The 27,748-nt window shown below is 34.2% G+C and overlaps 1 protein-coding gene across 1 annotated transcript in view; it reads left to right on the top strand.

Moving 5' to 3' along the window:
• Positions 1 to 27,748, top strand: part of SNX7 (sorting nexin 7) — an 84,435-nt gene that overhangs the window by 18,138 nt on the left and 38,549 nt on the right. Inside the window, exons 2-7 of the mRNA XM_081308330.1 lie at positions 4,765 to 4,947; positions 9,447 to 9,557; positions 9,891 to 10,055; positions 12,109 to 12,307; positions 15,279 to 15,478; positions 17,630 to 17,716. Of these exons, the coding sequence (XP_081164456.1) occupies positions 4,765 to 4,947; positions 9,447 to 9,557; positions 9,891 to 10,055; positions 12,109 to 12,307; positions 15,279 to 15,478; positions 17,630 to 17,716 (945 nt within the window). The remainder of the gene's footprint in view (positions 1 to 4,764; positions 4,948 to 9,446; positions 9,558 to 9,890; positions 10,056 to 12,108; positions 12,308 to 15,278; positions 15,479 to 17,629; positions 17,717 to 27,748) is intronic.

The raw sequence follows: 27,748 nt of genomic DNA, 5'->3' as shown, positions 1-27,748 counted from the left end.
ACATTTTTACATAATGGCATATTAGTGACTGTTGCATTCTGCTACCATTCCTATCCCCTACTATCCCCCCTCCCCTCCCCTCCCCTCCCATCTTCCCTCTCTACCTCCTCTGCTGTTGTTCAATTCTCTCCCCCTTTTCCCCCTCCCCCTTGCCCCTCACAACCTCTTATAATTTTGTGTATCATTGAAGGTCTCCTACCATTTCCATATGCTTTCCCTTCTCTCTCCCTTTCTCTCCCCACATTCGTCTTTGTTTACTGTTAGTCTTTTCCTCATGCTCTTCCTTCCTGTTCTGTTCTTAGTTGCTCTCTTTATATCAAAGAAGACATTTGGCATTTATTTTTTAGGTCTTGGCTAGCTTCACTTAGCATAATCTGCTCTAATGCCATCCATTTCCCTGCAAATTCTATGATTTTGTCATTTCTTAGTGCTGCATAATACTCCATTGTGTATAGATGCCACATTTTTTTTATCCATTCATCTATTGAAGGGCATCTAGGTTTTTCCACAGTCTAGCTATTGTGAATTGTGCCACTATAATCATTGATGTGGCCGTATCCCTATAGCGCGCTCTTTTAAGGTCCTCAGGGAATAGTCCGAGAAGGGCGAAAACCACTCCATTCACACTATCTTCAAAGAAAATAAGATACTTGGGAATCAACCTAACAAAAGAGGTGAAAGATTTATACAATGAAAACTACAGAACCCTAAAGAGAGAGATAGAAGAAGATCTCAGAAGATGGAAAAATGTACCCTGTTCATGGATAGGCAGAACTAACATCATCAAAATGGCGATATTACCCAAAGTTCTCTACAGGTTTAATGCGATGCCAATCAAAATCCCAATGGCATTTCTTGTAGAAATAGATAAAGCAATCATGAAATTCATATGGAAAAACAAAAGACCCAGAATAGCAAAAGCAATTCTAAGCAGGAAGTGTGAATCTGGAGGTATAGCGATACCAGAGTTTAAACTGTACTACAAAGCAATAGTAACAAAAACAGCATGGTACTGGTACCAAAACAGGCAGGTGGACCAATGGTACAGAATAGAGGACACGGAGACTAACCCACAAAGTTACGACTATCTTATATTTGATAAAGGGGCTAAAAACATGCAATGGAGGAAGGATAGCATCTTCAACAAATGGTGCTGGGAAAATTGGAAATCCATATGCAACAAAATGAAACTGAATCCCTTTCTCTCGCCATGAACAAAAGTTAACTCAAAATGGATCAAGGAGCTAGATATCAAATCAGAGACACTGCGTCTGATAGAAGAAAAAGTTGGCTACGATCCACATATTGTGGGGTCGGGCACCAAATTCCTTAATAGGATGCCCATAGCCCAAGAGTTAATAACAAGAATAAACAAATGGGACTTACTTAAACTAAAAAGTTTTTTCTCAGCAAGAGAAACAATAAAAGAGGTAAATAGAGAGCTTACATCCTGGGAACAAATTTTTACCCCTCACACCTCAGATAGAGCCCTAATATCCAGAATATACAAAGAACTCAAAAAATTAAACAATAAGATAACAAATAACCCAATCAACAAATGGGCCAAGGACCTGAACAGACACTTCTCAGAGGAGGATATACAATCAATCAACAAGAACATGAGAAAATGCTCACCATCTCTAGCAATCAGAGAAATGCAAATCAAAACCACCCCAAGATACCATCTCACTCCAGTAAGATTGGCAGCCATTATGAAGTCAAACAACAATAAGTGTTGGCGAGGATGTGGGGAAAAGGGTATACTTGTACACTGCTGGTGGGACTGCAAATTAGTGAGGCCAATTTGGAAAGCAGTATGGAGATTCCTGGGAAAGCTGGGAATGGATCCACCATATAGGTAGAATTTATTGTATCCCATCATCTGAATATAAAATGATATATTTCCCAAACTCTAGTGATAAGCCATTTGTTGCCTCTCTATTTTTGTGTGTTTGATTAACCCAACTGAAATTTGTCCTCTACTCCTTGGCCCAAGTCATGCCTAGATGAACCCTCTTATTCTTAGGGCCACTATTAGTCTTGTGTCTTTAGTGTCCCATATTATATATCTTCTGTTATCCCATCAAAGGGTTTCCTAATTCACCACATTGGAGTTTGCATAGCTCAACTTTTCGTTGCAAGAGTCTTTAGAACAGCGCTCTGGATGTTACTGATGCCTCAAAAGCATTTTTACTGATTTGGTTTGATATATTATGACATTATCCTGTTTCTTCCACTCACAGTTCTACAAAAGTGCCTTTTCTTCAATTACCAAAATTTATTACATTTTACTACTTTAGTGCATTTGGGCTATGAGAAATTTTAGAGATCAAGTCCAACTCCTTAATGTAATGTAACTTAGAAAGGCTGCATTAATGGTTCAAGATTACCTACTTAGTCAACAGCAGAGACAGGATTAGCAGCAATTTTTGGCCTCTTTACTCAGGATTGGCCAGATTAGTTGTTAAACTAGTGGCTGGGTTGCAGATTTAATCTCTAGTTATATCAGATAACTTTAGTTTTTTTTTAATAAAAGTATGCAAAACTTTTAATTCTAACATCCATATCCTTACTTTTGGAGCAAATGTATGTAATAGGATATAGTTTAAGAAGAAGTCATTATTGCTATTGTAGAAATAATTCAAGTGTCCTGTTGAGAGTTGGCTTTATTTTTGCATATGAATGAGGCATTATTTGAATTTAAGATTGATTGTAGAGTACATTTAAAATTTTTTCATAAAACATAACCTCTAGCCTTTCATTACCCATTCCTGCCGGTTCCTATTTATTTATTTAATTTTGCTACATATTTATTTATTTATTTTTTTACACAACTAGCATTTTATAGAAAGTGTATAACGCCAAAACCAAACATTTTTTCTTCATTATACATGAGCTCTCTTATCATTATTATTATTTTTTTGCATTACAATTCTTAATACACCTTTATACCACAATTTATCATATCTCTGATTGTATATAAGGTATGTTGGCACCAAATTACTATATTTAAATAAAACAGTTGAAGGCAAATGAACAGAAGACCAGTGTGACTAATTGGGACTGTGGTAGAGGAGGCATTCAACAATTTGGGGGTTGAAAATGAGGCTAACTTGGCATGTGTGGTTATAGCTGAGGGGCAGCTTGTGTGTGTGTGTGTGTGTGTGTGTGTGTGTGTGTTGTAGGGGTGGTATAGGGGTACTGAGCAAATAAGTATATTCAGGATGCTAGGAGCCAGGCTTACTGCTAGAGAAAAGAGTTACAAATACGTAAGGAAGAATACATCACGTGGTATCAATTTAGCATTAGAGGTATCAAGTTTGAAAATGAACTCTTGGAATTTCACTTCTTTTTCTATTTATCTATAGATCCATATCTAAAGGAAACGTGTGGAGGGGTATCTTATACATTTATTTCCTAGCACTCATATTTTTTTTTGAAAGAGAGAGGGAGAGGGAGAGGGAGAGGGAGAGGGAGAGAGGGAGAGGAAGAGGGAGAGAGGGAGAGGGAGAGAGAGAGAGAATATGAATCTTTTTTTTGTAGATGGACACAACACAATGCCTTTTTATTTTTTATGTGGTGCTGAGAATCGAACCCGGGTCCCGCCCGTGCTAGGTGAGCATCTATTGCTAACCCACAATCCCAGCCCTCTTATTTTATAAAAAAAATCAGAGTATTGGAACAAAGCAGCCCAAATGGGTTAAAATAGTGGGGTTTCACACTTTCCTGCCAATATCCATGGGGCCAAGTAAAGATAGGAGACTGGATGTCTTTCATCTGGTATGCAGGACTTTCACTTCATATCTGTATTTTCATGGGCGTCTCCCCTTATACTGATACCCTGGAGTTAGAACCTTCCATAAAGTAGTTCTGCAAAATAAAGTTAGGAAGTGACCTGATTACATGGGGTGAAGAGGGAATTTGAAGTTCTTGTTTGTTTGATTCGATTTTAGACCAATGTTCTCATTTTAACTTTACCACCACCTCAGTGTACATGAACTTCCAATGACTCCAGTCCCTGAGCCCTTCTGGAATTCTGCTTCGTCAATATGTTTGCATCGTTCTAGTTTACCTTTGTTTTCTAGGTCACTTTTCATTTTTGTACTGGGATTTCAGTGCCCACTGATTGATCAGGTTCCCAATTTCTAAATATATCTTGCTTGCCGTAGTTTTTTCTTTTAATCCTTTTCTTGGCCTTTTGGGGCTTTTATGAAATATACCCGAGGATGGGTAATTTACATATAACAGGAGTTTATTTCTTATTGTTCTAGAGGCAAGGTACTGCTGACAGGTTTGGTGTCTGGTGAGGGCTGCTCTCTGCTTTCAAGATGGAGCCTTGTTGCTGTGTCCTCACATGGTGGAAAGCAGAAGGGCAAAAAATGGCTAGTTTCTGCCCATTATAAGATCACCACTGCCATTTATGAAGTCTTCATGGTTGTGATTTGATCACCTTGGGAAGACCCTACCTTTTAATACCATTGCATTGATCATTAAATTTCTACTTGAATTTTGGAGGAAACACAAACATTTAAACCTTAGGGATCCTTAAGGGTGTGTGCCTTTTATTTGTTCTTATCTTTTGGTTTGGGTGGGAGTTTATAGAGTGCAGAAGTAAAAATAAGTGTTTAACATACCATGTGCAATCAGATCTTCAATAGTCTTTTTGTTCTTAACATATTTGGGTAATATTGGCTATATCTAAGAAATAGAGAGTTTTAACTATTTTTTTTTTTGGTATTCATTTTTGTATGTTCTGTTCCTTAGGATGCTTCATTGATGGACATGAACTCCTTCAGTCCGATGATGCCAACATCCCCTCTATCGATGATAAACCAAATCAAGTTTGAAGATGAGACAGATTTAAAGGATCTCTTCATTACAGTTGATGCACCTGAAAGCCATGTTACTGCAATTGAAACTTTTATTACTTACAGGATTATAACTAAGGTAAACATTGAATGAACATTTTCTTGCACATCACTGCTCTCTTTGAATATTTTGGAAGTGCTTCTTGGTCATTATGTCTCTTAATATGCAGAATATCACTCAAATTGACTTTTACTTTTCAATCATTTTGGGTAAGATGTTGTATCTTATCTGCCATTTACTTGTTCTGTTTGAAGTTTAAAATTTGAATTGACTTAATAACTAGTAATGAATTTAGTTATAACTATTAGAATAAAAGCATTTAGATTTTTACTGTAAAAAATAAATAATTGCCTTTGGAAAAGAAAAGCCAAAGGTTTCTAATGCAGATAGTAAATGGTTAAAAACATGACATAATATTTTGTATTTACAATTCTTCTAAAGATTACAAAATGTAATACTGTGGTTTTTCAGGAGAAGATGGCCACTTTATATATGATTTACCATTACTTCTTTAATAATACAAAGGCAGAAGTAGATTCAAAACCCAAGACTCCTTTATCCTCTGAAAAAAGACAGTTTACCTCAACCAAATAGTATAATCCGAATTTTATTAAATACTTTATTTAGAGCAGTCTTTGATAATTCTGTTTATAAGTTAAATATCTTGTTTATAAAGCCTCACCCTGGAGTTGTGTGGTTCATAAATATAAAAGATTCATCTCTTTTTTTAGCTGAAAATATTCTGAACTGCATTCCTAATGATCCTGTCTCCTAATACAAACTTGAGTCTGTAAGCTTTTCAAGGGTGTTGACTACATCTAAAGTGGTTAGTAATTGCAAACAGATTTTTAGGTCATAGTAAGTAAGCAATTAAATTTTTTGGTGAATGAGTGAATGAGTTTACAATATCTTAGTTAATATCAAGAGGTGATAGAACAAGATATGCTGGAATTAAATCTTGATTTCTCCCCTTCCTTATTATGTGTCTTGGACAATTCAGTTAACCTCTATTTATTAGTATCCTCATTTGTTAATAGGGTCATAGTTCCAATTATTTCATGGGGTCTTTATGAAAATCAAATATGTTAATATAGGAATACTGCTAGGAGTAGAGGCAGGGTTCTCTGATTACTACTCTTATAAGCTTTGGTTGTCATCATCCTTCCAAGCAGAGAATTTGTGAAACAATTGTTTTCCTATCATTCACGTCTCTTGGAAAAATGCTCTTCATAAGCTCTCTAGTGGATTTCATTATGATCATAGGCATACAATGAGTTATTCATATTTGTATCACGCTTTAAATGGACTGCTTTAGTATTAATACTTATACTAATAATAGTATTAATAGGAATCGTGACTACTTGTGTCAAACAACACTCAAACCACTTTCTAAATGTTAACTTATTTAAATTTGTAACAGTTCTAGGTCTTAGATATTATGATTTACCTTCATTTCATTCATAAGGGCACCAAAACTCAGTAATTTGCCAAATATTATACATCATAGTAATTAGCTGAGCTGGAATTAAACTCAGTTTACTTTCATAATATACATTTTTTCTATTACATTTTTGTGTATCTGTATATGGATATGACAACTTTTCATTGTAACTATTACAAACTAAATTTCTTTATTTCCTCTTACTTTTACCAGCATCTTAATATAATACACTAAAACATACTTTATAGATACAAATGATAAATGTCTAATGGATATGTTATGTTATCAAATAATCTCTTCTTTGTTTTTTACTTATCTTTATTTATTTATTTAATAATTTATTTAATAAAGTTTATTGAGAGCCAATTGTGTCCCAAGTTACTGAGTTTGTATATTAAGACTACATCAGGGGCTGGAATTGTGGCTCAGTGGTAGAGTGCTCACCTAGCACATGTGAGGCACTGGGTTTAATCCTCAGCACCACATAAGAAATGAAATAAAAAAGATATTGTTATCTACCTACAACTAAAAAATAAATATATTTTTTTTTAAAAAAGACTACATCAATGATCAGGACAGACCTGGCAGAAAGAGCCTTTGTCTTCCATGGATCTTTCAATCAGGAAGATGGATGGGGGCAAGGGTGTAATATTAAATAATTAGATACTTATTTAATTATAAGTTGTGTTATGAAGGAAAAATACAAGATATGTGTATTGAGTACCCCCATCTAATAAGCATAGCTTCCCTGAGGAAGTTTTAATTTTATAAGTACTTACATTCATAGACTCTAAGGTAAAAAGGATAAATGCACATGTAAATATGCATATATGTGCACTGATAATCTCCTGCTTAGGAATGCTTATGAACTTACTGTTCATAATGAGCACCAGGATACCCATGTCCTTGGCATTAGTTCTTATGGGAAATTACCTCTTCTTCTCTCATATAGCATATTTGAGGTGACTGCTCTCAAGGAATACTTGCTCTTTTGGAAAATCTAGAGATTGCTTTCTCTTAGAACTTGTAGAAGGAAGGACTAAGAAAATCAACAATTGATTTTCTCCCACATCCTTATCATGAAGAAAAACCTAGAAAAGTCTACAGTATACAGAGAGGTTAAATTATATTACTGATGGGTTGCATTGATTGTTAGGATCATTTAATCTCAAAACCAGTTTTCTAAATTTTCAGAGCTTAGAATAACTGTTGACACTTGACCAAAGGTCAATGTTAGTTGAATGGATGCAATTTGGGTATCAGCTACGTGAGAATATCGGTACTAAATTTCATATTTCTGAGCTAAAAACTCACTCAGGAATAACGGGTCAGCCATAAAAAATTAGCCATGAGTTAAGAGTTTAACAGTGTGTACCAATTTATCGATATTGATATGAGCTGTTTGTCTTGTCATATTCCCTTCTGGAGTGGAATTATGTCTTAAATTAGTAAGAAAAATCATATTCTTCTTGATACTTGCTCTCTTTTCTTCCTCTGTTATTGTATTTTGTTAGAGAATTCAAGTCGATGACAAAGTGATGAAGACAGAATCAACCAATTATTTAACTTGATTTTTCCATCTTCTGCTTGTTGGAATTTATACCAAATTGTTTTATGTTGAGTAAAGAGTTGGAAACTCTTAAGCACAACTTAATCTTATTTTGACTGCCCATTTTTAGAGTGCATTTATTGTTATTTATGGTAATTTAATGAACCTGTATGCATACACCTGGCACAGAAGGGTGCTCATTCTCATTAAGTGTTTCTTAATGAGTGACTCTGGACTATGTTTGTGTGCGTTTGTATGTATGTATGTTTGCATGTATGTGTATTTGCATATGTATGCACACATACCAACTAGTATGTATACACTGTTAAAGTGTGTTTCTACTAGATTTAGTTTTCCTATTTTTGCCATTTTTATATTTTCCACCATTTTGCAAAATAGTTAAGATTTTTTAGGGTTTCTTGAACATTTAATTTCTTAGACTTCTGCATCTCATTTACCCCCTCTTTTTAAAAAAGGGAGTATTTTACTAAGATATAGTGTATGATATTCTAAACATTCATTTTAAAAGAATAATCTTTGGAAAGCATAGCTTTCACGGAGTTTATTTTATAACAATTAAAATTGCATCTTATTAAACTGCTATATCTACAATTGGATCATCTGAGTGGGTGACTAATATTTCTAGAGAGAGTGTAATATATGTGAAATATGTTATTTCATGTTTACTCCTCCAGAAAATTTCAACCTAAGTATTTACTGCATTTAATTTTTAACATGTAAAATTTAGTTAAATAAGGTATCAGTGAAAGTGACTGTTTTCTTATAAAAGGTGAGTATGCCTTTGGAAGCCACAGTTTTTGTTTTGGCCTGGAATTTAAGCAGTGGATGTGAGGTTAAAACTGGACTCATGTTCCTCTTGTCATATGTGTTGGCATAGATTTTTGGTTTACTGGGAACAGATCTTTTAATGTATTTGCTTAATTTTCAGGAATTCAGGCATGTGATTCAAAATAAAACTCCTTGAGAAATGACAGAAAGATTTTCTTTTCATTGCAAATACCCATTAATTATATTTTCTTAAAACGGTGGTAAAAATCACTCTGTAAAATGTTAGAATTTTTATATACTAAAAGCAAATTTTAGCAAAGCAATTCATTTGAACAAATTCCAAGAAAACATTTTTCTCAGTTATATTCAGGTTATTTTCCAAATTACAAAAATAGGACTTTCCTCAAATTCTGAATTATAATCATCTTGAAAAAAGAAATATATTTGAAACCTAAATTCACAACACACTTTCTTCTTAAGTGAGAAAGTCATGCCAAAGATAATAGTAGTTAAAATCTTGTGGAAGACAGATGGTTGTTGTAAGACAGATTTTTCAGTTTGGACTTTAAATTTAAGCATGATGTTTGCTTTCTTTTTGGAAATACCGGAAAGTTTGCTTTATTTCATCTGCTACATGAATAGATGACTTAAAAAAAATACAGGCTGACAAACACTGAATAATTAGGATTTGTTAATTTTTCTTAGAGACCCATTTATTTCAGAATGTCTGAAATCACATTAGGCAAATGTCTCCTGGCTTCTCTTGCATGTGCTGTTATTTTCTCCTACTTTGTTCAGACGTCTCGTGGGGAATTTGACTCCAGTGAATTTGAAGTTAGGAGACGTTATCAAGATTTCCTTTGGTTGAAGGGAAAACTTGAAGAAGTACACCCTACTCTGATTATTCCAGTAAGTTTGCGAGTTTTTTCATGCTACTATTTTTTTCTTGAGTCTTTTAGAATGCTTAGAACCTAACACCAGATCTTTACATTCATTGCAATTTATTTATCTTAGAAACATTTATTTCTAAAGTTTTGAATCTGAGTATAGATTTAAAAAAAAACTATTATTTTGCATGTTTTGGTTTTAGCATTGGAATTTTTAAAAATTATTTTTATAAGAATCAGATATTGAACTAATCTTTCAAAAAAGAAAAAATATATATATACAGAATTCCTTATAAACCTTTGCCACAAATTCTCAGATTGCTTTTGTTTTTGTTTTTCCTTTTTTTGGTCTCAGCCATTGCCAGAAAAGTTCATAGTGAAAGGAATGGTGGACCGATTTAACGATGACTTCATTGAGACCCGAAGGAAAGCATTGCATAAATTTTTGAATAGAATTGCTGATCATCCAACTTTAACATTTAATGAAGACTTCAAGATTTTTCTCACTGCACAAGCTTGGGTAAAAATTTTGATTTCTACTCATATATGAGCATTTGGTATTTGAATGCTTTCTTTTGTTTACCTTTATATATTCAGCACTAGTATCCTTGAATTGAGATGGAGTTTCTTAAAATCACTTGAGGGATATACTTGAATGAAGTATAATCCTGTGTCTAATCTACATGTGAACATTGCAGAGATCTTGTATCTTCCTTAAATGAACTCACTGTTATTTCATTTGGTTGTTGGCCTTATTTTAAAATGTCAATGTGTTCATTGTACATATAGTTAATACTGAATATATAGGAATGTATTTTTTGACACTATTTTGAGCAATAATGGGTTAGGACTTTTCAAGTTTGGATAAAATTATTATTAAATTCATAGATAAACACTCTCTTTTATTTCAAATACTACTTGGGAGGGTAACCTAATTTTTAATACAGAAATCCTATGTGTATTTTATTTGGTTTATTTTCTATGAAGCTCTCAACAAGAAAGATAATGGGACAATAGGAAAAATAATTAAACAATTATTAATCAATGTTTAGTTTTCTATCTCTCAGTTGCTGCCAAAGTGCTAGAAGCTAAAAAGTGGTTCATCTCTATCTTGAAAATTCTGCTCTCTGGAAGCCCATTGCAACTTAGGTGTAATAAATGTGTGGCCTGACTGCAAGCTATGGAAGCCCTTAGAAATATCCTCTACAGGCAACAGTTGGAATAACAGCCTTCCAGTTGTAATTTGGGCTGTCTCTAATGACTTACTGTATCAAATGGTGCTGTAGCACCTCTGGATGAATGTATCACCGGGTCAATGATGACACCTGTTATTATTTGTACACAAAATCATACTGACTTGAAAACAAACAAGTTTATATATATGTGTAGTTTTCTGTAAGACTTTAAGAAAACCTGGACAAAGATGGATAATGTTATTCATTATTTTGGTACATAATAGATAGTTTTTAATGTGTGAATTATATAGTCAGTATTATTATTTATGGATTTATTTCATCTGTGTTACTCTTCATGTATTTTGATCTTTAGAAATCTGTGTTTCAACAAATGCTACAGCCATCATAAGAATCCTTGTCCTCTTTTTTGTTGTTCTTTTCAAATATGCCGTATTTCTGAAGGAAAGCATTTAAGTATACTATAATAGCTTTATAGCATTTCTTCTGTATTGCAAGTTTGTTGCTGTCCCTGCTAGGTTAACTCTGAAATAGATAGTTACATATCTTATTGAAAATCTTTCTGTACAGAGAACCAGCCAGTGGACGTAGTGTCACAACTTACCCATTTCAGTTGGATGAAGAGCTATTTTAGGTAGTATCTGTTTACAAACTGTTCTGGGGACTTTACAGAGGCAAAGTAGGTTGGTCAGCTTAACAGTGATGCCTCTGTGGTCCAATCCCCAGTCTTCCAATCCTTGCTGTACCACTTCATTGCTCTGAAATGTTGAGTAACTTAATGACACTTTCTATGTTTCTGTTATCTTCTGTAAAAAGACAAAAATAGAACCTACTTTGTAGGTATATTGTGAGTATGTGTATACAAATATGAGTATAGTGCCTAAGAACATATTAAGCTCAATAAATGTTAGCTCTTATTATACCAAAAGAATTAAGGATTTTTTCTAATTTTTTTCCAGAGAGTAATGTAGGTCCTGAGAAATCTTCTCTCAATCATTTTTCTATTAAGTATGTATTATAAAACACAAATGTCATATCATATCACCCTGTTTTCTTCTCTGGTATCTCCTTGAGCACTGTTCCCTGTTACATTTTGTTCCTTTAAAGATTTATGCTTTGAAGAAAGACAGTACACCTGTTTCACATGAGTTCTTAGAAAAGGAATATTATCTATTATCTAGGGGACTAAAACTTAGAGGAAAAAGTGTACCATAATGAAACTCTTCTGCTTCAGAGTAACGTTTTGTAAAAAAAAAAAAGATGTGTAAGAAAAAGTTTTATCATCTTTATCTCATTCTGCTTATTGAGTTTTCTTTATTATTGAGTCTTGGAATGTTGTTACTTGTTTCTCCAGTTTTTTTTTTTTTGTTGTTGTTCTAGGAACTTTCTTCTCATAAGAAGCAAGGGCCTGGATTGCTGAGCAGAATGGGCCAAACAGTCAGAGCTGTCGCATCCTCCATGAGAGGAGTTAAAAACCGCCCAGAGGAATTCATGGAAATGAATAACTTTATTGAAATATTTAGTCAGAAAATTAATTTAATAGATAAAATATCTCAGAGGATTTACAAGGAAGAAAGGGGTATGTAGAATCACTGCATTGTGACTTCAAAGTTGTTTACTTTCTTTTGGATCTTCACATTTGCTGATGTAGGACAATATTATTAGATTAGATATTGTTGTCACCTTCAAAGTGTGGCTTATGCACAGCAATGTAGGGAAAATTCTAGTTCCTAAATGATTTTGGAGGTACTCAGGGCAAGTCCCCATTTGCTTTATCAACCACTGGCCATTCCATTCCCACTTATACATAATAGTGGTAAAATGAGCACCAAGCTTAAGATTTTGGGTGTGGTTGTCTGAAGTTGGCACCAAATATTCATCATGGACCATACCTTAAAATCAAAGAAGTGATGTTTCAAATAATAGGTGTTTTTAGTTCCCTTATATTTTTTAGTTACTTTTATTTTTAATTGCTTTTGTTTTTTAAATATATGATAGTGGAATGCATCACAATTCTTATGACACATATAGAACACAATTTTTCATATCTCTGTATATAAAATATGTTCACAGTTACTTTTTTTTAGAGAGAGAGAGAGAGAGAGAGAGAATTTTTAATATTTATTTTTTAGTTTTCGGCGGCCATAACATCTTTATTTGTATGTGGTGCTGAGGATCGAACCCAGCGCCACGCATACACGCCAGGCAAGCGCACTACTGCTTGAGCCACATCCCCAGCCCCACACTTAGTTACTTTTTTGATGATGGTTATTAATATTATGTATTAGGCCTATCTAAGTATCTTTTAAAGAGTTATATAATGGAAAATAGGTCTTTTTTTTCCCTTTTTTTCTGTCACTGTTTCTTTTCCTATTTTCTACTTTTTTTATTTTGTAAATTAGGCTTGAATATATGATGATCTTCTGTAATTCCAGAATGATTTTTTTCTATTTTCTAACTGAATTTATCTACATTAAAAATAAATGACCAACCCAGCAAACTTACTTCGTAACATTAAGTTGATTTTTAGAGATGGCAAACAGCTTACAAATAAACAAAAGTCCTTATATTGAAGGCTTATTTATTAATTGTCTGTGTCTATCATTAAGTTTTTATATCTATTAGGATAAGCAGGGAAAATATTTATTTTTTAGTATCTAATGTCTAGGTAGTACCCAGCACAAAAGTGCATGCTCAGTTAATTAAAATTTTCTCAGTGTTTGAAAATAAATGACTGAGTATAGGATTGGAATAGTGGCTGGAAAATTTGCTTTATCCAAAATTGGTTGGAGAAATCGGGCACAATAGTGTAAGCCTGTAATCTCAGCAGCTTCAAAGACTGAGAAAGGAGGATAGCAAGTTCAAGGCCAGCCTCAGCAGCTTAGCAGTAGTGTCTCAAAATAAATAAATAAATAAATAAATAAAAGGCCTATAGATGAAACTTAGTGGTAAAGTACCCTTGGATTCAATCCATAATACTGGCAGGAGAAGATGATTTGATTGGCTGTTAAAGGAAACACAGAAAAAGTTCTTATATAGCTAAATGTACTTTGCCCTTTGTTCTTTCGACGTACTGACACTTGATGAGATTGTTGTGGTGACTGAATGCATGTTAATAAAAATCCATTGGTTTGTTCTTGTTTTTCCTATTTGCCATTTTTTTTTAAATCTCAAAAAGCTAATAATTCTTTTAACTAGCCTCTGTGATTCCAATTCAGTTAAGCAGATGCTGGATGCACAGTTAGATTGAATAGCAATTCAAAGAAACCTCAGGAAACTTATTGACAGTTAAGAGCTTTATGGGATATCAATATATTTTGTATTTGCTAGTGCCAGGAAATAGTTTTAAAATCTTTGATAGGACTAAAGTGTTTTTGAAATGTTTAGAGAGAAAGTTAGATTTTGATAGATTTATAAATCTGAACTCCCTTTTTTAGGAGCGTTACAGTCCCAAACTTGAGGAATTTATTGGTCTTTGGAATGTGAAGCATACTCATAAAGGTTCTATGCACAATAATTAAACACTTTCTTTTGTAGATTTGGGCATCTAATCTGTAGGGTGATTCATTCACACTGATATTATCAAGAATTTGGTAACCATAAGTCGTGGTTTCTCTTTGAGCTTTTTTTTTTTTTTTTGGTACTCAATGTTTTCTTTTGATATATTTGTGTTTCCCTCTTTATTCAGCTGAATCGTATTGACCATATGCTGTATTGCTTCTCTGTGCTGGAGATTAAAGGAGGAATTAAGATATTATGTATCCTTGAGCTGATATTATAGTTGGGAAATGGATGTATTGACAGCGTATTACAGTGAAGCTCATTAAATGTTTGCATATAGATGTGATTTGAGTGCTATGCAATTTTATGGAAGCTCTGTGTAGAGAAATATTTACCCATTTAATGACACACATTGATATAGACACAAATTGAGAAAAGAAATGCAGAAAATTTTCTAGAAGTACTAGTTTAGTGTGGTCACTAACATAAAGATAGCCCTAAACTCAGGAGAGCAGGATCAGGAAAATTTTTAGAGGACATTAATTCTTATATTTTCATTAGGTAACAACTAGCAGTTCCATTATTTTAAAATTTAACTTTCTTAATTTCACTTGATTATACAAACTTTTGAAGTCCCAGTAGTTTAATTTTGACCAATATAATAGATCTCAGTGAATTATGATGAGAAGTAAGATGATTCGATAGAGAACTTTAAGACAAGTTTTGTTTAGAACCTGTTGCTTATGAGGCACTCAGATGTGGTGGTTGGTAGGCAAAGTTCATGAAAAGCATATATGAGGATCATATAATTTATTTTCTAAGCAGGACAGTTTTGACAGTAAAAAAGATGCTGATATTGACTATACTTAGGAGTCTTTCAGAAACCAACATGGGCATACTGGGATGGTTGGTCAATTCAGTGAAAGACAATATCCCTTTTATATTCATATGTCAGAACATGTGGACAATGAAGGAAATCAAGTCCTTCCACACTATTTCTGATATAGAGACTTTGAAAATGTAAATTCAAGAATTATGTTATTTTTTAGACTATTTTGATGAAATGAAAGAATATGGCCCAATTCATATTCTGTGGTCGGCTTCAGAAGAAGATCTGGTTGATACTTTGAGAGGTGTTGCCAGCTGCATTGACAAATGTTGCAAAGCCACTGAAAAGCGCATGTCTGGACTTTCTGAGGTCTTGCTTCCTGTCGTACATGAATATGTGCTTTATAGTGAAATGTTAATGGTAAGAACACCTAATTATAGTTTCACCACAGTCCCTTACCTGATTCTAAGCTCTCTATATGGCAATTTCTGTTTCTGTTCTTCACTACTTTTTTTTTCCTGTCTTGCATGTAGATTCTGCTAATAAGTATCTGTTTACTGTGAACATGAATAGATGAATGGAAGAACTTTTTGAAGACAGGACTACTCAATAGCAACACTAGCCATTTAGAAGATTAAGAAATTCAAAACATCTCCAACTAAGATTCACTAAGAAAAATGATTTTTTTTCCTAACCTTTTTAAAATTTTACTCTAAAAACTTTTCAGTGTTTTGGGGATTTCTTTTCATGAGAGTTGGTTATCCACTTGTGGGTACATTCATTTTAACATGATTCAGCACTATTCTATAGAAAGTATGTGAATAGGATCTTGATGTTTTCTACTGCCTCTGGTTGCTTCTAAAAAAATCCTTCAAGTTAAAATGGTTTTCTTCTACTATTTGTAAAAGATTTTATTCCTGTTATATCTAAGTTTTGCATTTTACCTCCTTGATTCAAGTTAATTTTACTAGATATTTGGAATTTAAGTGTTCTGTGCGAAGCTATGTTTTTTCATCTAGTATTATACTGTGCCTAAGGTACTTGGTAGTCAAACTGGCACTGTCTGGTGTCTGACTTTTAGGGTGATGGTAGAGGAACGAGTCCTCTTATATTCAGATATGGTCCCTTCTGCCATTTATTATTGGAACCATGTCTGATTTCTGGTGTTGTGTACCTTTGATTGTTAGGACTCTTAGCTTTGCTAGGACTTTTAGCTTTGACTCTGTCTTGATCAGAGAAGATATTTTAGCCTTTCAGCATGAAATTGCTTTTCCCTGTTATCATATTTAGGCTTCCTTTGAGAGAGTGATTAGCTATTGCATGGGCATTCCAGGCTTCTGCTGTTATCTGACTTTACTGGGCTCTTTCTATAAACAAACCTGGCTTCCCAAAGGCCTCTGATGCTTCCCTGCTGAGGAGTCTCCTGCTTCTCTGAGTCAATTTTCTTGGCCACATCTGTTTTTATTTCATTATTGATCATTCCTTTTGTGGCTCTGAAGAGAGAACTGATTTGTATATTCACTTCCCTTAATTAGTCTTCCTCTCCTATACTATGTCAAGACGGGAATTATGCAAGTAAAATCTTATTTTATTAAAGGTGTACAAAATCATAATAGTAACTAGAAAGTTATTGTATAGGTCCTCAATTAGTTGAATCATAGTATAGACAACAATGATGTAATCAGTATCATTTATTTTGCATTTCTGATTCTGTTTTATGTTGAAATGTTTCTTTAACTCTGAGCTTACATAATGAATAGTAATGCCTTGATAAAATGATTAAAGTTATTAATATTTTTTCACTAGTTCTCTTATGAAGCAACGTCTTACAACATATCTGTATATAGGAAGCCCAGTACTGCATAGAAACGGACTTTAAATATACGGAATTAAGTTACAGTATAGGTCATTTTGATTACAGAAAGGAAAGAGTTTCTTGACATTAATGGTCTCTTAAACACTTAAGTAAAAATACTGAAACATGGAATTGTGTTTCAAGAAGACAAGATGGACCTATCAACATAGAGGCTATGGTTTCTCATCAGAAGTTTTATTAATGAGTGAATATTTATACACTTTGAGCTACAATGAAATGCTTAAGATAGGAATGTACCCTTCAGTTTTCTGATTCCCACTGTGATTTTCTGTCTTGTTAACTGCCCCTTTGGGGTCAGAAAAGAGGCTTCCATTGGTTCTAAGTATTTCCAGGTGAATGGTCCATGTGACTCCCAGCTATACTTGGTATATCCACTAATGTTTTTTTTATATTTGCTCTTTTTGAAGAGTTCTCCATCAAATGTTAGACATACATATCATACTTAAATTTGTAGATTGTATATTGGGAAAACTAATAAAAGAATTATAATAAAATAATTTTCTTAAATATTTGCTTGTACTTGAGACTTTAAACATTAAAGAAAACAATTTTTAAATGTATTATATCCTCAAATGCATGTTGGCATGGGGAATAAATTCCTGAGGGCTACTTATTTTCTGAATTGTATACTATTGTGTAAAAAGATTATTAAAGCCAAGTACAAGTTATTTGTGTCCTTATGTTTCAATATGAAGGGTGTTATGAAGAGAAGAGACCAAATACAAGCAGAACTCGATTCCAAAGTTGAAGCTTTGACCTATAAAAAGGGAGATCCTGATCTGGTATGTTTTTAAATTTCTTGATATACTCATGTGGAATTCATTGTCTAAATTTTTATTTGTGATTTATGACTTCATTACATGATTGTTTCTAAGTATTCAACAAATGTACTAAAATTTCTTCCAACATTGTTATACAGTAAGTACCTGTGAGTCATCAAGCTTAACAAGGATGCTTTTCTGCCTTTCTGACTAATTTTGACTCATACTCTGAAGGAAGTATGAAGTTAATGTTTTAAGAAGGACATTATGTGTTAGAAGAAGGGGTGAAAAGTACCCATCTTTATTCTAGGTTAGGAGGTATTCAGTAAATAAATTCACATTTCCCTTTTTGTTTTATAAAAGTTGTTATTCAAAACAAGTTAATGTTGCTATATACTTTTTTTCTAGTTATTATAAAAATCTTTACAAAGGAAGCTTTTTTTAAAATTTAATCTCTTCCTCAAAATTCTTTGATTTGGAGGTTTTTTCAAATATAAAATGAGATTGAATAATATAATGAGTTCTCATATCCATCACAGAGCATCATTAATTCTCAGTGTTTTACCCAACTTTTCATATGTTCTTTTCCCATTTTTATTTTATTTATTTTTTACTGAAGTATTTTAAAGCAAACTCCAAACATAACTTTGTTTTACCCACAGCATTTAATGTTTATGTCTTACTATTTGTGCATATTTTTCAGAGTAACACTATCAGATTGGATTTGATTTTCAATCTGAAGTTGAGGAAGAGACATGGGGAGTGGAGAAATTTGCCAAACTCCACATCACCCTTGAGACGTATGTGTAGGACTGGAGGTGTTGGTGTCTCTTGGCTGCCTTAGACCCTGCTGCTTCTTATATGGCAAGTGTAGAGGTGCAAGAGTTATCTGTCAGTCTACTTAACTTCTGTTAGCTCTCTGAAGGATGCTTTTTACATTTTTCTTAAGGATTTAGGTTAGCATTACGTATGCTTACATTAGGTGAGTGGGGAGTCCTTAAACCCTACACCCCTTCATTCACCTGTATTATTGTAGCCTCTGTCACCCTGACCTGCTCAGAGATTTTCATCCTTCCTGCCTTAATTTTCCCCATAACTTTAATCACTTTATAATATATGATTTCCTCATTGATTTTCTTTACATTTCTCTTTCTCTCTCTGATCTAAACACCTTAGCAGAGCAATCATTGATTTGTTCATTGAAGTGTTCCCTGATCCTAGATCACTGCCTGACATGTAGTGATCACTTGCTAGGCCCTTAGTGAAGAAATGAAAATTGCAGTGACTCCTGTGGTGCAGGAGAACATACCGAAGGCTTGAAGTAGGATGTTTTGGCAAAACCAGCTTTGTGCAAAGCATTGAGGCTTCACTAAAATATGACTATGAATTATACTCTTGTTTCTTGCTTATGTTTTCTAAAGTGAGATTCTATTCTGCTGAGTGGAATGTTGAGGGGGAATGGTGGGCAGCTATAGACAGAGTGAGACAGAGGAATCTGTGACAGAGAGAAGCAGATAACCGACCACTGGAGGAAGTAGTACTTGAGGAAAAAAAAAATCACATTTATTTTACCTTAAGATGAGAAAAGAGGGACCTTAATAATGATTAACTTTTTTCATCCAAGAGGAAACTTATATAAGTATATGGCTTTTTTAAAATTTAATCAGCTAGAAGGAAAATGAATGTTTTAAACTTTTTAGATTTTTTATTTGTTAAAAATCTTAAAGAATTTGAAATCAGTGTTTAAATAAAAATTTCCTACTAACTAAATACTAGGGAAAGTATTGTAAAATTTCAGAGGAATAATAACATGATTTAAAAACCAATCACCTATTCAAAATGGCTTGTGTTCATAGTTTTTAAATGAAAGGAAAATAAGTTGGGATTATTCCAACAAGAAAAGCACAGGAAAAATAGCTTAGGTCCACATGTAGATAGGATTTCCCCACTCAATTAAAACAAAACAAAACAAATACATGTATTTTTTTTCATTTGACTTGCAAAGAGGTTTTTTTTTTTGCTATATAAATTTTCCTTGGTGTCTCATTATAGCCTACTGATAACTCTGTATTACTTTGTGTGTGCCTGTTATGTCCACTGTATTTAATATCTTAATAGCTATTGTCATGATAACATGACAGTTAAGGTAGAGGTGTTCAATATGTAGCTGCTAAATTTTGTAAGAATGGAAGTTTGAAACTTGATTCTCTGCTTTATATTCTATAAGATACTTTTAATTCATTAAGGATTTGAAGCAGACACATTTAACAGAATCATTACAATTACTTTTTGTTACCCATCAAAACAGATCCTTCCTAAAACATACAGAGACTGATTTCATGATTTGTGAATGTCACCATTTACATTTTCAAATAGTTAATTTGTTTACAAGCCTCCTCACTTCCAAATCCCTCTGTGATATGATGGTTTCTTTGGGAGAAACCTTCCAGAGTTAATCTAAAAATGAACCTGCCATGAATGGTCGCAGAACAACCAAAGGGAAGTTGCTTAGAAATATGCAGGATAGGGTCACCATGGAAACCCGCCCTTGTGAGGTCCTTCTAAGGAGCAGTCCTTTGCAGTCACCATGGCGACCCTGGCAGAGAACTGAATATAGCAATCTGCTTGGTTGTTTACCATGGCAACTCAGACAGGACCACTTTGGAGACAACCCTGAGGCCATTTCTATGGAGATCTGCCAGGGCTGCCTTCAGAGGCTCCATCAGGGTAATCTTTGGGTGTGATGCTGTGTGCAAAGCCAGTAAAGCAAGTCCGAATGGAAAAGTGAAATGAAGCTCTACCCAGAGGGACAAAGATTAGGAAGGCTATAATTATTGGGTAGAATGATAGTAGTGACATAGCATTCCAGAGGTTATGTTGGATGTTTCAGGTGACCTTTATGTGGGTTTCGTGGTATGCAAATACAAGGCTCTGGTCTTTTTTCTTGCCTGAAACTCTGCATATTCCATAAATGAGCAATAATGGTATTATGGTTACTTTTACTCATCACACAAATCTGACCACAGATGTTACGTGTTCTTTTACAAAAATAATGTTCAGTAATGAGTTCCTTGATTCTTTACCTGGCTGGAAGTATCTGCTTCTTACAGTTTGTGGTTTATAGTTCTTATCTCATAACATAAAATTAATGATTTCCAAATGACCTATACTCAGTCAAGACATTTAAAATACTTATTTGAAGGTCAGTTCAGCTATTTATAGTTTTATTTAGGCTTTAGATTTAGATGGACCTAGGATTAGTCCTGGATTATCTACTTATTAACTCTGTGACCCAAGAAAAGTTTCCTTACTTCTTTTAGCCTTTTTTATTATCATGTACCATTTGGGCAAGTTATCAGTTCCTTTGTAATAAGCTTTTTTAAGGATTATGTGATAGAATGCAAGTAAATTGCTTGAATTATAATAAGCACTCAGTAGTTGTTAGCTGCTGTATTTTGATGACTATATAAAACTGGTATTTAGATGAGTCTTGTAAGATGATTAAGAATTGTTAATTGAAGAGGGGAGAAGATATTTTAGGAGAATGGATATTATTAAAAGTAGTAGAATCTCAGAAAGCATGTTAAATTGGGGCAAAAAAATTGGTGTATGGAGAACAGGGTACATGTGAGATAAGTTTGAGAGAGGAGTAGGTGGAAGATATCAACTTCTGTCTCTTAGAGAATGAGAGGCAGCACTAGTGACTGACATTTCTAGCTAGAAAGATGGCAAATAGTGGCTGCTCTAAACTGAACTATAGAACAAGAAAGGAAGAAAAAATTTGGAGATGCAACTTCATGTCATCATAATATGACATTTAATGTAGAAGTTTTCAACAAAAATTTTAGAACATATTTTGAATGCCTAGCGTAAGAATCACCGTTCTAGCCTTGGGTAACAGTTTTCGAGAAAGTAGATCCTTTTGATATGGAACAAAAACCAAACTGAATAAATAATTAACTAAAATCTTTAGTATATTGTTGTATTGTGATAAACATGGAGATTTGGATGTGTAAAATTGATGTGCCTACCAGATACCCAGATGGAGACTTTAAGTAGGGATTTATATGTAAAACCCATGGGTTGGGGGCAGGATCCAGCTAGAGAGGTACATTTGGATGTTGTTAGGAATGGATGGTATTTAGAGTTGTGAGATTAGTTGAGGTCAGTAAAGGAAGAGAAAAGAGAGAAGAAAGAAGTTGTAGACTTGTAGGCATATTCCACCATTAAGCAGCTCACAGTAATGGAAGAATCATAGGAGAGGCTGATGAGAAGGAAAGGAAATTTATATAGCTTTGACTACTGGCAAGTAATTGGGCCAGTAAGGTGAATTAAACAAATCTAATTAGGGTCATTCAGTATCTTACTTATCTATTTATAAAGAATTTGTAAAAAAAAATAATGCAGAATAATTGGCATGAATATAGATAAAATATTTCCAGAGATTTCAAAAGTTGTATTATGTAATGATAAACCAGTAAAGAAAAAGATAGTCAGTGACATAGATGTTGTTCATTGAAAATAAGAGAATTTCTCACTTGCAATAAAGGTATAACAACAACTGAGATTATGAGGAAAATTGAGATATTTGGAGGAACTTGAGGGTTTTGCGGTTTGGTTGTAGGTTTCCAGTCAGAGCTTCTGTTTGAAAATGCTTATTCACTTCACTACTTAACTGTAAAATAAATAAGGTTCATCTGTGGTGCTAAATAATACTGCATATCCATTTTATTTTTATTTTTATTTTTATTTTTGAATGGATGATTTATAGTTTCCTACTCAAAGCAGCATTCAAATATAAATGAATATGAATACATTTGACATTTAGCAATATGTGCATAGACTCTGAAATTTGGATCTAGATATAATGCCATAGCTGTTTAGCAGTATATTTATGTGAGCAAAAAATGCATTTTCATAAGATCATTATAATGTGGATTTGCATATAGCCATATTCAGTAGATGCAAACAGATACCAAATTTATTCAGGCTGGTCCTTGCTCTCTCTGTGTGATTTGCTATTTTTGAACTACTGTTTTACTCTCAGCCTCAGATGGTGGTTATTAATTTTCAAATGATCTTGGTAGTATACTAAATGCTGTGCAGAACAAGATTGCTTTCTTTCTAAGTCTAGGAAGTTTAAAAAAGGATAATATTGATATAGGAAGCTTTACCATGGTAGGAAGTATAGGTTATCTCCTCTTAGATATTTGCTGGCTCAGTTCTCTTCCCTGACCTTTTTATGAAGTTATGCTTTTCTATATGCCTCATTTTCTAATATGGTCTGTTTTCTTCTCTTTTTTTTTTTAAATCTATATGCATGTGTATGTGTCTCACACACATACATGGCCATGTATACATGTAAACATACATATGTTCATATGGCAGTGAAGAATATGACATTTCCTCTGTTAGGAGAGGAGGCTTTTTTCTTGTCTATTTTCTTTTATCAGGTTAACCTAGGGAGCAGGCTGCAAGCTTTTTTTCAGGTCTCGGGTCAGGATTATGAAAAGTCATGATCAAGTCAGTCCTTGGAGTGGTAATGTGACCATTAGAATTGACTGAGTTTAGCTATAATACACCCCAAGTTTCAGATACCTAAAAACAAACAAACAAACAAACAAACAAACAACTTTACCTTCAGAAAGTAAGAAGGGGAGTGGATGATAGATTCTGGATTTAAAACAAAACAAAAAAACAAATCCCCCCGCCCCCAAAGTGTACTAGCATGTTGGATCCACATGCACACAGCTGGATGGGAATGTAGGCTGGGTGGATGAGTGATTCTGTAATCCAGAAGACTTAGCAGCCTTATTTCCCCAGGGGAAAGTACCAGGGAGTACTAGAATTTTTCCCCATCTGTACCTTCTCTCAGTAGCCTGTCATTCAGGCTTTCAGGACTTGTATGATGGGGATAATCCATGTGTTCCTAGTCATATAAATTTTTAAAAATTTAATTTTGAAAAAGTTAATAAGTGCTTGATAAAATAGTGAAAAAGCCCTGTCTACCCAAAAAGCAAGAATCTGTTGAGCCAGGAATCTCTAGCTGGAATTTCAGTATTTTGGCTTTTTCTATTTGTCTGTTGTTTTTTCTTCTAGGGCATTTCCAAGTAGAGCAGTCCTTGAAAAAGGTATTTAATGTAAGGTCTTAATTCCAATTACAGGATTTTGCATGACTTCAACCACAGCAGTATAAGTCAGAAAGTTCAATACTACCTTTGTAGTTTTGGGCAAGTTAAAGTCTACTTTAGTTTCCTCAGCTACAAAAGAGGTGGGTAATATCTTTCTAGAGTGTTGTTAAACCAGCATATTCAAACTCTCAGCCCAGTGTGTTTCACCAGAGTTAGGTCACAAGCTATTTTTAACCAATCTTAGAGGAACTTTCTTTGGAGTATATGTTGTGCATTTTCTTCTTCCAGATCAAAATTTGGAAAGTGGTAGCTGAAGTCCTCTGTTTTAGAACTTCATTTTGTTTTAGGAAAAGGAAAACAAGACAGGGTGAGAGGGAGGGAAGAAGGAAAAGAAGGAAAGGAGAGCAGAAGGAATAGAAGGAGAAAAGAAGGGAGGGAGCAATTTCCTTGAGATGAATGGTGTCCACCCCACTTACCCCTCTCCTTTCTCTAGGCCATTAAATAGATCCTTAATATATATGACAGACTATCAAAACATTGTGTTTTGGACTCCTGTGGAATTATTTAAGCTGGATTATGCATGATATTGTATCATTGATATACAATGAAGGACATTTTAAGGAGAACCATAGATCCATTTATGAAAAGCATCAGCAGCACTGAATGCTTCATACTTTTCCATTATGAGGACTCAGGAGGAAGGTCTTGTTTACATCTCAACACCAGCAAGAGAGTTTCGTCTCTCCTGAGTAGTGGGTTGGGTTCTCACCTTGTTCATATCTAGGTTTGACACCCAATCCAATCCCGCTTTGTAGCCACTCCTCATATCCATTCTGGTTCAGATCTGCCTGTCAGCTGTATCCTTTGTGGTCTTCATACCACTGGCTTTCTCTACTCTTATTTTCTCTTTGTACTCATGTCCTTTTCTACTTATTGTTTTTAAACCAGTAGAGTATAATTTTGGAAGCCATTCTAAATCTAATATGGAACAAGTCAGAAACAATAAGTAAGAATTAGAGGTAAAAATATTCCGAATTATCTCAAAGACTAACTCATTTTTATGCATATTTGTGACAAAAAATAAAATGAAATTTTGGTTATTTCTTTTGGAATCCACAAACACGACTCGTCTGTTGTGAACATAGACCTGGGGGCTGAATGGCTCCTGCAACTGTTACCCAGAAAACTAGTGAGCAGATATTTGAGGGTGATTGTACTCCTTTCACAATTTAACTCATGCAGTCTGCTTAGAGAAGGTTCTGCTGATTAAGGTATGCATTAAGAAAAAGACCACATCACCTTATGGTCTTGAATGTAGTAGCCTGTGTGTTATGGTTGGAAAGCATGGAAGAAGAGAGAAGAGGAGCAATGACTGGAGAGAGGCCTTGTAACACTGTTGTAGATAATATTCCAAGAAAGATTGTAAGCTCTGTGTCTTTCCTTAGAAACTTTATTATTTTTTCTTTATTGTCTTCACTGTAAAAGAACAAGAAACACAGAGATTAAGTAAAAGGAGTAGTTTAAAATTCCAGTCATTCTTTCTCTGGATTTCAAGAAATGCTACTTCTTGTGTCCTTTGGATTTATGGTTTGCTTTGTGGGATTTGCCCCCCGTGAGTATTATAGTTTCAACAGCTGTCCTATGTAGAAATCAAAACAGATTCAATTTCTTTCTAATTCAAACATTTTGTTAGTAAGAAATGTGTCCTGAGGGTGTGTCTTACATATCTTTTTCACACTGGGCCCTGCTTGGCCACTCAATATATATTTGATTATGTTTAGAGCAAGAACACATTGGAAGCCAGAAACTTGAAGAGGGCTCTGATTCGCTTTTTTTTTTAAGAGAAAAGAAAGGGAGAGAGAGAATTTTTTAATATTTATCTTTCAGTTTTCGGTGGACACAACATCTTTATTTTATTTTTTATATGGTGCTGAGGATCGAACCCAGTGCCCCATGCATGCCAGGTGAGCGCATTACCACTTGAGCCACATCACCAGCCCTCTGAATCACTTTTATTTAACTTGTGACCTTAATCAGACATTAATTATACTTAGTCCCTGAACTTACGGGAATAATGCTTGAAGAAAGTTTTTCGAAGATGGTTTTCAATCTAGAACTTGTGTTACTGATAATTTTAGTATGTTCATGTATGAAAATGTAAAATATTAGACAATACATAATGGCAACCTAAAACATAATTTTAAAGTATGAACAGTTTAAATAGTATTGAGAAATTAAAAACACATTGTAATTCTGTGAAGAATAGAACCACTAGTCTTATTTAGTTTTTTTGTTAGCATAGTATAATATCACTACATTAAGTACATTTTGATTAATTGTAGATTTCTCGGCCTTGAAGTCTCAGCTGTCTCTATTGAGTCTTTGCCAATTGGGGAGTCAATTTAGTAGGAGGAAAATGCGTCAATCATATTACCATTCAACTTTCAAAGTAATTCTAGGCTCCAACTAGTGCTTTCCTTCTGTGACCACATTTAACATCCTTTAACTCTTGCCAGGAGTGTGCTGATCATTTGCCTATTACCCTCCAGTAAGCAATCCTGTGAGGTATATAGTAACTTAGGCCTATTTTTATAGATGAGAAATTAAAGTCTAGCAGGTCAATCAATGATTCCTTTAATGTCCAAGCACTGGGTGGAGGGAAGCCATAGTGAGCATGACTGATTAAACCCCTGTCACTACAGAGCTCACAGTCCAGTGGGAAGAGACTGAAAATGGGCAGAAAAAATATTAAACAAATATAATTTTAGATAGTGACTAGTGCTACAAAGAAGATAAAACAGGATAAGGTGATGGAGAGTACCAGGAGGGGAGGAGAACTTTAGCTAAAGTGATCAGAGAAGGCCTCTGTAGGTGGTGACATTGAAAGGAGAGCCAGTGACCATAATGGGCAGCTGATGCAGATTCTGGAGCAGTTCTGGAAAAGATGAAGGATCCATGAGAGAAACAAGAATGAGCACCACCTGTTCCAGGAACCTGGTTATGTCCTGTGAGGCTAGAAAATAGACAGAGGGGTTAAGCAGGGGAAGGACATGTAAGCCTTTGGTTTGGTGCTGGTTGCAGTGGAAAGTGCCTAAGCAGCTTTAAATAGGGAAAGTTACGATTTGATGTTATATGCTTTTAAATTTCTTCTTGAAGTGACAGACTTCAAGTACAGCTCAAAGATTTTTTTTTTTTTTCTTGAATCACTGGGGATGGTTTTAAACCTTATGCTCGTGACTCCCGAATAGTGTGCATTTCTCCATGAACAAGGACATTCTTCTCTGTAACCATAATACAGTCATTAACATCAGAAAGTTACCATCAATCTATTTCTAAATCTAATACTCAGATTCCAGTCAGCTTTTGCCAGGATTCTATAATGTTCTCGACTGCTTTTAGTTAGATGTCCACTTCAGTCTAGACCAGTTCCTTTGTCTTTCCTTGATTTTCATGAACATTACAACTTTGAAGATTAGAGGTGGAGTATTTTCTACAGTGCCACCAGTTTTAATTTGTTTGATATTTCCTCGTGATTAGATTTAAATTGTCAATCTTTCCAGCAATGCTGGAATCTTTTCATTGATTCCTGTTAAGATAGACCATGGTGTTTAATTGCCCCAGGAATGATGGTGTCTCTTTGATGGTGCTCTTTGATCACTGATCAAGGTGATGTCTGCCAAACTTCTCTGTCATAAAATCATTCCTTTCTTTTGTTGTTAGCAAAGTTTCTGTGGGGAACTTCGAGACCAGACAACTATTCCGTATACTTTTAAGCTTCCAATTTATTTGTGTGTTTGTGTATATTTGTGCTTTCTTATTTCATTCAGTAAATAGAATTTAGTTCATTATTATAATTAATTATCTGCATACATGAATTGCCGCCCCAGTGTGCGCGGTGGGACCGTCTTCATTTTGGCTTCTA

This window comes from Spermophilus citellus, assembly GCF_964194105.1.
Source record: "Spermophilus citellus genome assembly, chromosome: 9".
NCBI lineage: Eukaryota > Metazoa > Chordata > Mammalia > Rodentia > Sciuridae > Spermophilus > Spermophilus citellus.
Note: the sequence above shows the minus strand (reverse complement) of the source record. Positions and strands in the feature narration are given on the sequence as shown.